Source organism: Crassostrea angulata, chromosome 3 (assembly GCF_025612915.1).
Source record: "Crassostrea angulata isolate pt1a10 chromosome 3, ASM2561291v2, whole genome shotgun sequence".
NCBI classification, from domain to species: Eukaryota; Metazoa; Mollusca; class Bivalvia; order Ostreida; family Ostreidae; genus Magallana; species Magallana angulata.
Window position 1 is genome coordinate 55,470,029 of NC_069113.1, and position 16,289 is coordinate 55,486,317.

Below are 16,289 nucleotides of genomic sequence, written 5' to 3' on the forward strand. Positions count from 1 at the left end.
TGATGTGGGAAAAAAAAAGAAAGTCAGGAGTTGTGTTTGGTAAGCACGAATGCATCCCACCATAGACAGCTTGGGATGTAAGCAATAGTTCCTTTACAGAATATATTCTAGTATATAACAAAGGGGTTTGAGCGGACAAAGTTATACAAGTACCGCGTTAAATGTGTGGCTAGAATTAGTTCATCGTTCAAGAACCCCCTATCTACCAAGGATGTGAGCTGATTATCATTTCCATCGATTAGGTTTTTTTTATTGATCCCTGAAAAACAGACAACGACTGGGATTTTGATCTAAGTACATCAAAAGTTTGGTGCGTGACAAACTTGGAAGGAACCCACAGTACCACAGTTCAGTAAAAGTTATAGTCACGAGCTGCAGTGAATTCTAAAGTTATTAATATAATAGCTATATAATAATAATATTTCACAGACGTTTTTTTATACTAAGAGGACAACTATTTACCCCACCCCGACCACCTTCGAGGACATAAATGGTTGTTGCAGAGAGAAGGGGGGGGGGGGGGGGGTGCATTCATTAATCGGAGTTAGAAAATAAAATAAGCAACTAAATGTTTATTTTTAATCGTGTTTTATTTTCTGAAATTAGATTATCATATTATTACATATTCATACGGTTAAACCTGACCGTTTCATATGGATAGGCGCCCGCAGTGTTTTTGGTGTAGGTCGCTAACAATCGATAGAAAGATTTTCGTTACACCCTGCAGAGCCTCAAAGATACGCCTCGATGGTTTCAATAGATTACGTATCACCTTTGTCAAAGGCAGACAATAAACACTCCCCTCTCAATTTAAATAAGTAGGCAATTTAACTTTAAAGAACTTTGAACGCATGCGTATGATTTATGTTATTGGTATAAACCGGATGGTTATCAGGTTCCTGCGCGCGCACTCTATAAATCATTTCAGACCAGACGACAGACCTTATAGAAAAATGGAGTAATCCTTTTGCATGGTGAATCCCGCCCTTCGTGCTAAAACGGGGCGCGCGTAAGGTAAGGAAGATGTGATGTTGAATTTGGAAGGTAAAGTTATTAATTGTACATACATGACAAAATTTACGAGCCTGACGGTCAACAATACCCCCGGGTTAAACTGAGTCCGTGCGCGCGATTATTGATGTAAACACGGGCCCCTAACGTGGTGCAGTACATGGTCTATATACGCTGAATGATGAATGCTATTTTTTTATGTATATAAAATAATCTACGTTCGTTCTTGGGCTGACCAAAACGCAGCAGGTCAAATAAAATTTAAATCTCAAGCGGTACGTCGTTGTTCCGGAATTTGTGATGCAAACACCACCTGGGGACACACTCAGATATATGTGTGATCTGCATAAATTATATAGAGCTTGTTGTTCAAACAAACAGCGTAGTTTACTGGGAAAATCTGGCTTTCTAGGGCTGGCTCCGCACTCCCCATCCTGCACATGCACTGTTTTATAGTGTTTGGCATATGCACACAAATCGATAGCTATAAAACAATCGATTTACAACACTGAACATGGAATAGCGGATAGAGAATTTGTCCCATGTCGCAAAACCGGAGTAGAAGGGAACCTGTTGTAGAAAGCCGTGGGTGTAAGTTATCTGGCTCGCATAACACCGGTGTTAGAGAAATCCTCTGGCTGAAAGAATAACATTAACAATCCCTCATAGGTGTGCTATGTAAATTTTTGTCGAGATTTAGTTCAAGGAGATTATAATTTCGAAAAATAACAATTAAAAAAACCCTATGAATAACACCATGCTTCGAGAGTATTTGTAAGATGTAACAGGATCTAAAGCTGATCAACGATAAATAAATTTGTATCTGTTCTTTGATATTTTGGTCCAAAGACCGCCCACTCTTCCCGGCTGGCCACTCTCCCAGACCGGACTTCGCCACTGCACCTTGTGTCGTTCTACCGCGTGATTTAAACCCGGGGGATTATTGGCCGTCTAATCTCACGGAACAATTTACCTTTTGTCCTCTGTGCATAAATACGACTGGATCTGGAGGCTAGACTAGTTATATATATCACTTAACCCATTGTGATGTATTTCCAAAGTGTAAGAGTTAAAAAACGAAAGTTATACCTCCAAGAACAAGAAAACTGGAATAGTTTATTATGCAACAAGTTCTGTACAGTTTACGCACACTGTCTATTAGAATTTGATATTAATTGGTTTGATTGTGTTGTTATTGATTTTGTTGTCTGGTGTTATTATTTTGAAATTATAGACTGCACTTCTTAAAAGCAATAAAACACTTTCTACTTGGCACAGTATAATCATGCTATATTCTCTGTTTTGTTGCGGTGTAAATCTACATATTGCCTCATTATTCTCTGCTTGGCTGTTGTAGGCCTGTCTTATGTAACTCTGTAATCACTGCTTGCTCTCTCTCTGACTGCTTTATTGGGGAGATATGATCTGTGTGACTTTTTAACACGACAATATCACGTAAGAACGAAAGAAATAATTTATAAAACATGCATGATACATCAGAAAATTACGTGTTCTGGGGCTATACACAAACTGATCAAAGTGTCTTACGTTTACTTACTGGACTAAGTGTGCATATTATATAAAAGAATGAGATTATACACTTCCTTTGTTTTAACCCAAAATCTCCGAAGAGTTTCCAATAAAAACAGAGTAAACCATGTAATCAGAAAAATATATTTTTTGTTTGAAGGAGTGTTTTGTTTGTCAGCTTTGTATAAAATAACCAGAAAAACCATGAATTCTTAAATAAAACCTGTCAAGTGATCCCTTTCGATTTTACAGAATAAACAGGAAGTGACATCATCACAAACATGGCGTCTGCTATTGCAGAATCCTCCAAGGTTGTCTCACCCATACGAAAAAGAACTGCGTCAGAAGGTATAATCATGTTTAGAAAAAAAATTTAAAATGTTTTGGCAAAACAGTTCTGACTTTAGTTAAGAACCTAAGTTTTCCTGATTTTGCAAAGCATATTTGACGGAATTCTTAATGCAACAATGATAACCCCAAACCAACGCAATATCCTTCTTTTCCTCTATTTCTTTAACCACAATAAAATATAAACAATATATCCCTCTATGTTTCCTTGGTATCTTCCTCAGCACAACATTCCTCTCCTTTACTCCGGCATGATCTGCCTCGGTGTTAACTCTCTAGAGGCCTGTGTACTTGCTTTCACAGCTAGGACATATACATGTTTGGGGGAGATATGCTATGTTTCTGTATCATGTGCATGTCGGTGTCTCTAGTTTTTGTCTTAACGACATTTCTGTTTGTTTAATAGTAAGGATTAAAAATCTGTCTGTATAATGTCCTGTCTGTTAATTGAGATTATTTTAATAATATACTCATCAACAATAACACGTTCAGTATTGTGATCACAAATTGCACCGTATGTTAAATATTTTTGTATCTTTTTTACTTAAATATAAACTAAAATTTTGACATACAAGTTGTGATAATTTTGACAAATGCTGCACATTTTCAGCCATCACTTGCACAATCTGAACTGCTAACTTCTCGCATCCCTCAGTTAACGTTATATCCATATTCCAACGTGCCTATGCATTAACGATAGGACAGGCAAATTATGAACAGTATTTTTAAGTTACTTTCTCTCTCCCAATCTTACAGAGGAGACGCTGCAGTCGTTACGGACAGAGTTTGACTTTCAGCAGAAGCAGAAGTTGTTGAAAGACAACAGGAGTATCCTAGTGGACGAGGAGAGTTTTATCGAGACCTTCCTTAAATGTTTGATCTGTCGGGAGCTGTACGACGACGTCGTCCATCCGCCCAAACTCCTCCACTGCCACCACTCTCTCTGTCTTCAGTGCATCCTTCTCATTTTTCAGAAAGAGGCTGAATACAGGACGAGCCTCACGCCTGCGTACAGTGAACTTCCGACTGCTGTGACGGTCATCTGTCCCACGTGTCGTACGAACTTTATCACGACCCAGGACGGTATACGGGAACTCCCAACAGATCACCGTATCATACAACTCATAGACTTCGTCAGTCACACCGAACGTTATACTACCGACTTCTGTCCGCTTCATAAATTTCAGCCAATCAACTTCTTCTGTGAGCGTTGTACCACTTACGTGTGTCGAGACTGCACCATTGTAGATCACCAAGAAGCGTTAGGTCATACCGTGGTAGACTTCGAAGGTGCAATAAAGAAGTACATTCCAATTCTCGATAAAGCCATAAAAGAAATGGATTCAGAAAAAGACGCCATTAAGACAAAGCATAAGGCTGTCGAGGACGCCATAGAGAATCTAGACGAAGAGGAAAACAAAGTATCGAACGAAATCAAGGAAACCTTTGCCAAGCTGAAAAAGATCCTAGAAGAGAGGGAGCAGGAAGTCCTACAGATGGCGAAAAGGGAAGTCGGAAACGAGAAAAACAAACTAAAAGAGAAATTGACTGAAATGGAAAAACGGACTGAGGAGCTCGATCAGAACATAAACGAGATAGAGAAGACGAAGGAGGACGGAAAGCTGGAGACTCTGTACCGAACGTCCCGGACCTACTCCGGCTACCGGTCCGAGCCCGTCGTCAAAGTCCGCGAGGTAGACGAAGGGGTGGTGGCCAAATTCTCATTCAACAGCAGAGACGAGAACACGCTGGCCAACAAACTCCAGAACTTCGGCGACGTGTCCTCTTACACCGAGTCTGTGTACACCAGGTCTACTTCCGGTAGGCCGGCGCTGAGCGAAGACCGCTATGGCGGCTCCAGGTACAGCACGCTGAGTGATAGCAGGTACTCGTCTTCAACGTCATCATCGTCTTACTCATCGCGTTACTCATCGCCCTACAACAGGTACTCCTACCGGACGTGACGTCAGCAAATGTCATTGCATGGGAGAACATTTCAAGTTGCATTTAACTTTCATTTTTTAACATAGCTGATATGATTTATAATGTATATTTTCTATACATTGGTTTTTGTTAATTTTTACATTGATTGTGTAAGCCATGATTATAGAGGCCCTGGGATTTGATAATTATTATATTTGTTTCTGAGAAATTTTTATATAATACTTTGCCTTTTAATGTTTTATGTGCCACAGTCTTACTATGCCAATATATACCATTATTTTGAATATTCTTTATTAATAGCTTGATATTAAAGCATAATATGTATGATAATAAACACTAAAACATTTCTCTTGGTTTTTATTTTTCATTTTTATAAATCAATGCGAAAGATGCCAAGAAAGCTTTTTCTAGATAAATGAAAAATTGAAACATGAGACGATTCGTAATTCTTTATTTCAATCTCCTTTAATTAAACTCTTCACACTTTTTTGTTTGGAGACTAATGCTAAGGCACTCATTAAATGAAACCCAACACGTTTTGTTTTTGTTTTTTTGCTTTTTTTTTTCATTTTGCGACTAATGCGAAGGTATTATTTTGCAACAACATAAACTTGTTGACATGCTGATGAAGTTTCATTAACATTTTGTAGGTACGTACAATGTATTTACTTTCCAGAGCGTTTTAATTTTCGGCATTAAAATTACTAAACACCTAACAAAGGAGAGTTTCTCCCTCACAGCGTCTATATGGCAACAGAAATCATCGTCTTTATTAACCTTTCTTTGTCATTATAAAATACTTAAATTTGTTGTTGAATTTTCTTTCGGCTAAAAAAACTGCACCCGATTTTCATATAGTTTTACATTATCTGAAAGCAGTTTATTTTTACCTTTTTCTAAAAGAACCAAACTAAGTTTTTGAATTAATATTAAGAAGAAAAGGAATTCATTTAACAGTTACAAATGCACAATTGTGTTTGAAGTGATTTATACTTGTATTCATGTTTAATTTTAAATGGAGGCTTGGAGAGGAAACTGAACCACAGAACCACCCACGCAAATACTATAAGGAAACTCCCTTTCACATCTGGAAGTGAACAAAATTAATACAATGCATGGTTAGGACGGCTGGGTGATCGTGGCCATTTTAAGACTGTCTTTATCTCCTTTAGAGGAAGAGTTCTATATAAAGATATAGGAAAATACTCATATTTAAAATCTAATATTGATTTATGGATTTTTCATGACTAAATAATGATTTAAAATAATGATTGAAAATTAATTATATTAACTTTTTGCAATCAATTTATTATTTTGTTAAAAGAAAGATGTAAATATATACAATAAAATGCTGTCTTTGATTATTCATGCGGGTTATGAAGGTAGCGATCATTGCAGAAAAAAATTACATAACTCGCTAACGCTTCTGCAATGTCGCCACCTTCATATCCCGCATGAATCACCAAAGTAAGCATTTTATTGACTTTGTTGTACAATGGACCGTGGTGTGCATGGCTAACCCGATTTATAGGGATACGTTACTAACACATGAGGGGAAACATGGCCACACATTGTAATATAATACAAGTAGGTAAATTATGGGGTAATACATGGCCAACACATTGTAATATAATAGGTTAATGTGTGAGGGAAGACATGGCCAGCACATTGTGTTACAATCGGTAAATGTGTGAGGGGATACATGGCCAACATATTGTATTATAATTGGTTAATGTGTAAAAAGATATATGACCAACACATTGTAAAAAATAGCTAAATTTATGCAGTAATACATGGCCAACATATTGTAATATAAATTATATAATAATTGGTAAATGTGTGAGGTAATATATGGCCAACACATTGTGTTATAATCGTTAAACATGTAAGGGGATACGTGATCAACACATTGTGTTACAATCGGTAAACATGGCCAAATCATTGTGTTACAATTAGCGATGTGTAAGGGGATATGTGGCCAACACATCGTGTTACAATCGGTAAATGTGTAAGGGGATACATGGCAGCACATTAATTAATATTGTTATATAATATAGGAATATGCGTAAAGGGATGAATGGCGAAAACATTGTGTTCAAATCGGTATACAATCGGTATACATGGCCAAAACATTGTAATATATATTGGGTTAATGTGTGAGAAAATTCCAAAACTTAACGCACTATGGAAATCGGTCTTTACAATAAGTTGATTTGGTCGCAAAAGTGCGTATTTTTTTCAATGTGCATTGCCACACAGTTATCTAACAGCATTCGGCAGTTTCAAAAGCATAACTGTCGCCAGCGTAGCGCGACACTTGCATTAATAAGGTTTCCATTACACTACTAAAGTTCTCATATTTCACAGAAAGTCAAAAATGGGGGAAAATATTTTTTAAAGTCATAAATAGGGGAAAAATGTTTTTTTAAAGAAACGTAGCCACAACAAGCCAATAAATCACAAGCTCGTGATATCATGACTCACTTCCACTGGTTTCTTCACAATCATCTAGAGACCCTTTCTCGTTATTTACCATGTTACCTTATTCCCCCGATGATGTAAATACATGTACATGTTCATGTAACTGTAAGAAAGGCAATCGATTGCAAAATTGCCAGTCGGTTAATCGCAATTCGCTCCAATCTAATTAAAATTAGATCTTTGATCTGCTCCTAATCTATAGGAGCGGATCAAAGATCTAATTTTAATTAGATTGAATATCGCTCCGACTTATAGACCGGTTACTCGAATTGCGATTAACCGGTTCCTCCTATTAAATACACAAAACTTGTGTATTTTTAAACTATCATATACACAGCATAAGCTACAACAAAATTGTTGAAATGCTCTGTTTAAGTATAAAACTGAAAACTATATATGAAATGTATTTATCAAAATAATTAATATTTTATTTTTACAAAATACAAAAGAAAGAACAAACAGTCGTCAAATAATGATCTTGGCGATGGGTCACAATTTCATAGGAAGTTCAACTTCTTTAAAAATATATAAAAAGATAAAAAAAAGATCGATTTGGTAGAGGCATCATTGCGTATAATAAACATACAATGTGTTTATCAGTAAGATGGAATAGATTTGAAAGGTGCATTAATTCTAACCTTTAATAATTGAGCCACAGGAGGCAGTGGTCCTAACTTGTATTCCACTCTCTCTATTGGTGTAACTAACCAAAACCAAGTCAGATAGTTTCGATGGAGTTAATTAAACAATGATTTTTTTTTCTTCGGTGATTCATATGGGGTATGAAGGTGGCCACATTGCAAAAAAAAAAAAAAAAAAAAAAAAATACATAACCCCCGATAGTATTTTTTTTCTGCAATGGTCGCTACCTTTTTAACCCGTATGAATCATCAAAGAAAGAATTTTATTGTTTATATTTACATCTTTCTTTTAGAAAATTAATAAATTGATTAAAAGTAAGTAAAATGAACTAAATCGCTGTTTATGAACATCAGTACGTAGGGTAAAAGAAACAGCCAAATTGTCTCATAAGGATTTTAGGTCTGACATCATGTTTATTTCGTGCAGTCTATGAACGGGGCGTGTAGATTTCAGCCCTGCCAGTTTCCACAGAGCTATGAATTGCAATCGGTTTTCGTAAGAAACAGAGGGGGTTACCCGATAAATGTAAATATTAATGTTTGAAGCTCAACATACTATTTTCATGAAAGCCCTATATCAATTGTTGCTTTATACCAAGTTCAGTTGAAACTGAATCATGCAAAGATTTAGTAAAGTAAAAATGTATAAACTTAACCGTCATACACAAAAAGAGGACGGAAAAGAGGTGATCAGAAAAACCTTCAGATACAACATAACACTATAGTTTCAATGCATTTGTTTATTAAAGTTAACATTTACCATTCCATGTGCTTCACATGATATCTTGTAAAACATTTAGCCGTGTGCACCATGTAAAACATTGGGTCATGTGAGTAGCCGCCTCATTTACCACAGTACATGCCGAGGTCAGACTCAACAGCTATGCTACTCCCAACACAATAATGCAGTCAGAAACAGGAGAGAGTTATTTCCCTTCTACATGTATGCCATTCATGAACAGTTTGTATGTCTAGTTTACATGCTCTTACACAAATAAAATTTATGAATTTTATTTTATTCACATCATTATTCTTTAAAAAAAATCAAAAAAGCTTAGCTTTCAATTAAGACAAAATGATAAATTATCAAATCAAGAACTGATGGTTGTAAATATGAGTCTGTCATTGGGCTGCTCTGTCTAATAAAATGCGAGTCTAGTCTCACCGCTAGCGGCAGGGGGTCAATACCCTGGAATGCTTGCCCAGACTTTATGCCCAAAACATGGAATGTGAGGATTAAAACAAGTCAGCACAGAGTATGACCTCTGTTAATAGGGTCATTACAGTACCTATGTACAATTTCAATCATTGATTTCAGAAACATATTTACAAACTCATTCATAAACAACCAACATGCATAAAAAATGAAATCAATACTCTTGTAAATAATTTGTTGAGCAAAATAAAACATTGATAACTTGGCAGGGCATTCAGTGGTTCTATGTATTTGTGTGTCATGTGTCCAGTGTCTGAGGTTTGTGTCAAATAGGCCAATACAAGAGATTTCAGTCTGTCTACACCCCAGGGGTCAATGTCTGTTAAGTTTTGATAAATTACACACAAGATAAACAATTTGGTTTCAAATATAAATAAGTTTTATACAATTATATTGGTTCCAAGTCTTTTTAAATCATTTTTTTTAAAAAATCAGATCAGGCATCCATTTGATAACTATTAGCATTATCAATGCTCGACATTTTTTGTTTTCAAAGCAGAAGAGAACAGCTGCTGTAGCACTGGTCTACAAAATCATGTGGTCTCCCATGACTGACCACACAACTCAAAAATTGTTATACTGTTACCTAGTAATTAAGAATTGAGTCATGCCAAAGGTCAGGGTGAACAGATACCCTGTATCTGTAAGCATAGCAACTAGAATTTCAAGTTCACAACAGGATTCAACCAATGAGAGCAGGCTAAATGAATGGCGTGAGACTCGCTAACACTCGGGAGTAGAGAAAGCTTCATTTACACCGTCACACCCACACACACAGACGCACACCCACACACATTTATATATATCACAAAACAATAAATACAGAAAAAATGTCACAGTCTCCAGAACATTTCCATGAAAACTTCAAGACGCCTCGCGTAATCATTACATGTATTTACTGTATACTCTCCTACACAGTGGTCACACTGTTAATTTGCTTGATTTCTTATAGAGCCCTATATCTAGCCCAATCTACAGACATTCTCTGCCCTATAGAGAGTGAGGTTCTGGAGGATTTACCCTGAATGCCAAGTGAATCACTCTTTGGTCTGACTATCAAATATCTATAGGTATTAAAATAATTAAGTTCTAAAAATATTAGACCCTATCCTAACTATTGATATCCAACATCTCTTTAAACAGCTTCCCTTTTGATACACACAATGTTCTATCGTTGCCCCATCAAACAGGAAATCTCCTCTTATATCATTAGTAAATGTGCTCATAGTTTGATTTATAATCACAGAATATCATTTTCAATCACAGACCATTGTTTCCTGTTTAATGACTTTCAACTGATAACCAATCCCTCCTTTTTTTTGCTATTTTTATACATATATACATTGTATATACATTGTTTTTTTTATTTTTTACGATTTTTTTGTACTTTTATGGAAAGACTGGTTATCGTTCACTCACACACGAAAAACTGGATATATCAATGATGCCATAATTGGATAAAAAAATCTCTGTACCCTAGATGTACGATACAGCCTTCAGATCAAGATCAGAACAACTCAACGATGGCAATAAATAGATGAATAAATAAATAGCAACTGTCAACAAATCGGGTTTAGCAATGAGCTAAATAAATTAAAGTATTACCTCCCTTTGCCTTCAATAAACCAGCGATATCACCCTAACCTTATCTGATGCAAGTTTTGCAGGTGCTGACAATTTTTCAGTTTTGAGATCTAAGTATCAACCAAATTTTAAGACGTCATGAATACATATAAATAATTTCAGATCATTTGCAGATTTGAGGTCCAGCACCCATGACAGAGTTTTATCTAAGTCGAACGGCACAGGGAGTTTGTTTAAACCAATGACACGATAAATTAAGAAAATGGCCTCCATAAAAAGAGGACACCAGATGAAACCGTAACTGTTAAGTTGTGACACAGTTCTAGTAAGGCACTTGATGCTGAAGAAGTTTGATGTACTTATATAAATACAGCACTACCATTCACTCACCAATATACTTCATTTCAGATAAAAACAAACACAGAGAGAAAATATCACTATGTACAAAAAAATCACAACTGTCACTTTATAAGTGACCCAATTATGCTAAAATTAATAAGCTTTTCAAGATGCTGTTTTCTTTGAGTGTAAAGAGATATCAACATGTAACAAGATATCAGATATCAGCATGTAACTATATCAGCTAACCTCCAATATCTTTTCTTCTCTCTATCCAACTGTACGACACTCAGAGTGCCTTGACAAGTAGTCATGGAAACTCATGGAAATAATTGCAACATTGTTTTCAGTTTCTAGGTCAGATCCATGGGCAATCAGTTTTTTTTTATCAATTATAATGAAAATACATTATTTTGGGGGGAATCATTCAATTGGGGAGTCTTAGCGGAGGAAACACCCCTCTGTCGGCCTTGGTCATGTCTGGACATTGTTATGAAAAAAATTATTATCAAAGAATAGTTTGTCATCATAAGTGAATGGCAGAGAGATACACAAACTCACATGTAATGCCCTCGACAATGGACAGTCTGGCAACCACACACAGCGCAATGATTGGACGATGCTGTACTGACAATTAGTCCAGTTCAATATTTGTTAACTCACGGTCAAGATCTAGTCATTTAGTTCCTACTCCATTCATCTAGGGTAAAATTATCTCTAAACTCAATTCTATGATTTTAAAATGTGTATTAGACTAAGTAAGTAATCAATATGTTTAAAGTTTTGCTTAAGTTTTCACTTCTAAGTGTTTTTCAATAAAATCATATTGAGTATATTTAAGTCAAAAATGCAAAGTTATTTCATAAAATGGAAGAGCCTGGTATCATCACAACTAGGATGGATGCAGTGTCCCTGCTTGACTAGATCTTAACCCATGTATCTAGTACACACATGTAGTATATACACAGTTATGCAGTTGATGAATATCACATTGTGAACATACAACCAGGACTGTCGGAACAACATTTACATAAGTCTGCCACCAGGTGGACTCGATACAAACACACACAAACTTAAAGAACTCAGTAGATGGCCAACTCTCCACCCTAGAGGAGGATCCCGGGGGGAGGAGGCATGGAGACCTTTATAAGGCAGGGAACTGAATCACATGTATTTATGGAATCACAGACAGCAGACAGGACCAGGGCCGGTACAGTGGGGGGGATACACTCCGCCTGACCCCCAGCTATGACACCGTCGTCTGGCTGTTGTCGTAGTCCAGGATCAGCCGCTTAATGTGACCCAGTTTTTTGTGCAGGTACTCGAATCTTTTCTTTTGCTCCATGTATTTGTGATCATCTTTCTGATATTTGTATTCTTGTCGTATCTTATTTTTCAGATTCTGTAAAGCAAGACGTAGAATCAGGATCCGTATAGAACATAGTCAACAAAGGGTATTGTCTTTGAACAGATAAAGCCGGTTATATAAGTAAGTGTTGTATTTTAAGGTATCAGTAATTCCAAGATCAACTTAAATCTCAAAATAAAAATTTCACTGCATTAATATCACAAACAATTCTGATATGAGTACAGAATGTTGATAACTGTCAGCACAGACTGTAAAATGTGAACATTTTCCCTGAGATATTTGAGACGTTGAGTCCCTACCTCATACTCTTCAGTCCCTGGCTGAGCTTGTCTCATTAACGTCTCGAGCTCAGCAAACTTTTTTGTCACTTTCTCCACGTTATCGTGTAAATCTCTATACTCCTGGTACTCGGCATTAAAGTCCTGTTTATATTTGGCTCGCTGGGGACCATTTGATATTGCTATGTATTTACTGCAAAATAAATTTTAAAAAACTAAAAAAAATTCATATTTTCTAATGCTATATAAGAACAAGAATTAAATTTTAAGTCCATTTAATTTTAAATGTGAAACCCCAACCCCATAAAACTTTATCACAAATTCCTGATTTATGAACTTTGATTCCATCGACTTACAGGAAGTAGTCGGGGGTCTCCGATGTAGAGGAAGCCTCATCAGCAGAATCTGAAATTCAACGAAAAATAATATAAACTTCAAAATCAATCTCTGTGTAAATCAGTCAATGTGGCTGATGGACCAATACATATATATATATATATATATATATATATATATATATATATATATATATATATATATATATATTGACAATCACACAATGCCTTTAAAAATCATATTATTATTCTCTTCAACTCAACAAAATTGGAGGATATAAAAAGGGAAAAACATTACAAAATTAGGGTTTGATATTAGAAGATATGATAAATGTGCTCGGTTATTAGAAGCTGCCTCACATAACAATAAATCAATATACAGAGGAAGCATTTCCTGTGTATCCAATTCAGTCAATTCTTTGTGAATTTCATTGACTAGAATAAGTTCTGGTCAATGACTGAACAAACATACTGTGTTACATGGTACTATTGACCCTCTGGTTGTGACCTTTCATAACTCCTACTACAACTACTACTGCTACTATTACTACAGCTTCAGGCGCTATAAACCCAGCTTTGTACGATAAATCAACAGATCAATATTACGGGATGGGTCGTCTCCCTATAGAGAGCGACACTCCTAGCCTTCATATGGCCTTGTTCTGGGAATTTACACTTTAAACATTCATGAATGGAACAGATCTATGAAAAAGAATCTGTCACATCAAACAAATCATTAAATACTGATTCATTGTTTTTTAATTTTAAGTTCATTAAAAAGTATCATTTGTGTATTGAGAAGATATTGTTGGCAGCACATTTAATACATTTTCCCAATATAGCAAACTATTTCAGCTTCCATTTGCACAAAAAAACACTTATGTGTATTATACATCATTGCTTATTATGAAACATTATATATTGTATATTGATGTGCATTACACAACATTGCGTATTAGAACCAATGCATAATGTATTAACTAAGAAATAAATGCATAATAGAAACCAATATGCATGATAAACAAAGCCGATTGAAGTATATCGTTAATTATTTCTCTTCTTACAGGGTATACAAGAAGTGATTTTCTGTGGCTATATCTACATATGTATGTTGTATATGTGACATGTGGCATACTCCACCTCCCCCACCTTTCCCCAAGGACTACTATTATATAAATATAAAATCCAAACGATTTAACCATGTAAAAAATAAAGACGACAACAGGACTAGGAGAGCTTGTCCCTCTCACCATCAATGTTCTCCTTTTTGTAGGTGCGGTCGTTCACGGGTATCTCCCGATTCTCTGCGGTTTCAGCCAGCGCCGGCCTGTTCTCCTTGCTGTAGTGAGATATTCGCTGTTTCTTTGACGGCTGACCAACTTCTGGTTGCTCGCATGGCCGTTTCTGAAATTAAATGTAACAAAAATCTTGTACATTTACAGAAAAGAAATAAATCTTCATGTTAATTCACGCTTATTGGCAAACAGGTAGACAAGACCATGAGGACTGCCGACTTTCACCTGTGTACTACTGGTAGGGCTGGCTTTGGGGGAGGGGTGACTGGCTGCCGGGGAAGACACGGGGGACAAACTCTGGAGTTTCCTACAAACACAGATTTCAAATATTTGTTAAATACATCAATACTGATATTTCAAACCAACAGAATGGAAATGTTACAACAAAAATATCCAATATTACTTGTTCCATTACTTAAAAATATCACATAAAATTCACAAAAAACTAATTCATATATCAATGAATATAAATATTTGCCAATTTTATTTTTTATACGAACAACATCTTTGTTTCTTTGTAAATTTATGGATCAAGAGGTCATCTTTGCATCATGGTGGCTTATTGTTTTAGAAGAATTCAAACATTCAGTCATCTGTCTACACAACAGACACTGAACAGACAGTCTATACAACAGCATAAGACATGGGGTACCACTAAGGTACAAACATTGAATCAAGGTCAACCAAGGTGACCCTGGCTTGACTGGACAGGTACAGGGTTATATAATAGGTGACCACACTGCAGGGGTCAAACAGTGCGCTATATATAGCCCACTCCTTTATAATAACTGACCCTGGGGACAATCCTTACACTAGGCAGCCCAACCCCAAGGGATCAAGCAGTGCCCTAGATATAGCCAAATCCCCTAAAAATTGACCCTGGGGACAATCCTTACACTAGACAGCCCGACCCCAAGGGATCAAGCAGTGCCCTAGATATAGCCAAATCCCCTATAAATTGACCCTAGGGACAATCCTTACACTAAGCGGCCTGATGGAAAGGGATCAAGCAGTGCCGTAGATATAACCTTGCCCCTGATTCTGAGAGTTACCCTGCCAGGGACTACATGTGATTGACCCTGAGGTTGGTGCCACGGAGCTGCTATGGGCACGATATCAACAGCACCCATCTACTAAATGTCAGGAGTGAAGTATATAGGTGATATCGTCTGATCACAACAATGGTGTCCTTGTGTATCTATATATATCTACTGAACAATTATTCCATCATGAAATTGTCTGCACTGGCAGGAAATATACATCATCTGTCATTCTTTAAATTCATATCATATTTGATATACGAGTTTATGGATCAATAATTAAGTTTTGCAACAAGTGCATTTATCCTTAATAACATTCTGAAAATCATTAACTAGGATTCCTAGAAAAAAAGGAATAGGGTTGTGAACCGATGCTGTGACTTTAATATGATCAGGTTCTGTGGTATGTATAACGATGGAAGACAGAAGCTGACCTGGATCGATTCCAAAGGATTATCATGTGTCTAACTGTAACATACTGTCAATCTAGGTGACCTCAAATACACATGTGTTTACCTTTTATAAAGATTTTTTTCTACATAAATCTTTTTTATTTCTATATCTTTTCTATTCTTTGACTTTAAAATTTGTAATATTTTTTCTATATCCTTAATCTTCCTACTCTTCGATATTTGTTATCCATCTAATCTTTCTTTTTTCCCCCAAATATACCTATAATTATTTTTTCTTAGTTTTAAATAAAACCCTTCTTTAATATCTAATATATCCACATTATCTCCCCTTTTTTCTATATCCTGGAAATTCCTAAATTTTTCTTTTATATTCTAGATCTCTATTTTGATATCTACATTACCTCTGGGTTTTTTTTTTAATTAACATTATCTATTTTTTCTTCTATATCTGTTATATTTCTTTTT

General features: G+C 36.0%; 2 protein-coding genes across 2 annotated transcripts in view; one reads left to right on the top strand and one right to left on the bottom strand.

Moving 5' to 3' along the window:
• Positions 1 to 865: 865 nt before the first annotated feature.
• Positions 866 to 5,179, top strand: LOC128178156 (tripartite motif-containing protein 2-like). The gene is made up of 3 exons (XM_052845193.1): positions 866 to 1,014; positions 2,794 to 2,889; positions 3,646 to 5,179. Exons 2-3 carry the CDS (start codon positions 2,823 to 2,825, stop codon positions 4,851 to 4,853), a joined length of 1,275 nt encoding a protein of 424 aa, XP_052701153.1. The 5' UTR covers positions 866 to 1,014; positions 2,794 to 2,822; the 3' UTR covers positions 4,854 to 5,179.
• Positions 5,180 to 8,680: 3,501 nt separating this feature from the next.
• The window catches only part of LOC128175983 (RNA polymerase II elongation factor ELL-like), a 30,776-nt gene continuing 23,167 nt past the window's right edge, over positions 8,681 to 16,289 (bottom strand). The window contains exons 8-12 of the mRNA XM_052841923.1: positions 14,597 to 14,678; positions 14,327 to 14,480; positions 13,098 to 13,146; positions 12,763 to 12,934; positions 8,681 to 12,496 (exon numbers count right to left, since the gene is read on the bottom strand). Coding sequence (XP_052697883.1) covers positions 12,341 to 12,496; positions 12,763 to 12,934; positions 13,098 to 13,146; positions 14,327 to 14,480; positions 14,597 to 14,678 — 613 coding nt within the window. The 3' untranslated portion in view covers positions 8,681 to 12,340. The remainder of the gene's footprint in view (positions 12,497 to 12,762; positions 12,935 to 13,097; positions 13,147 to 14,326; positions 14,481 to 14,596; positions 14,679 to 16,289) is intronic.

Bases quoted from the DNA above. Each gene is read 5' to 3' on its own strand.
- LOC128178156 (XM_052845193.1), top strand. From the start codon at position 2,823: ATGGCGTCTGCTATTGCAGAATCCTCCAAGGTTGTCTCACCCATACGA. The intron at 2,890-3,645 runs GTATAATCATGT...CCAATCTTACAG, and splicing joins AAAAAGAACTGCGTCAGAAG to AGGAGACGCTGCAGTCGTTA.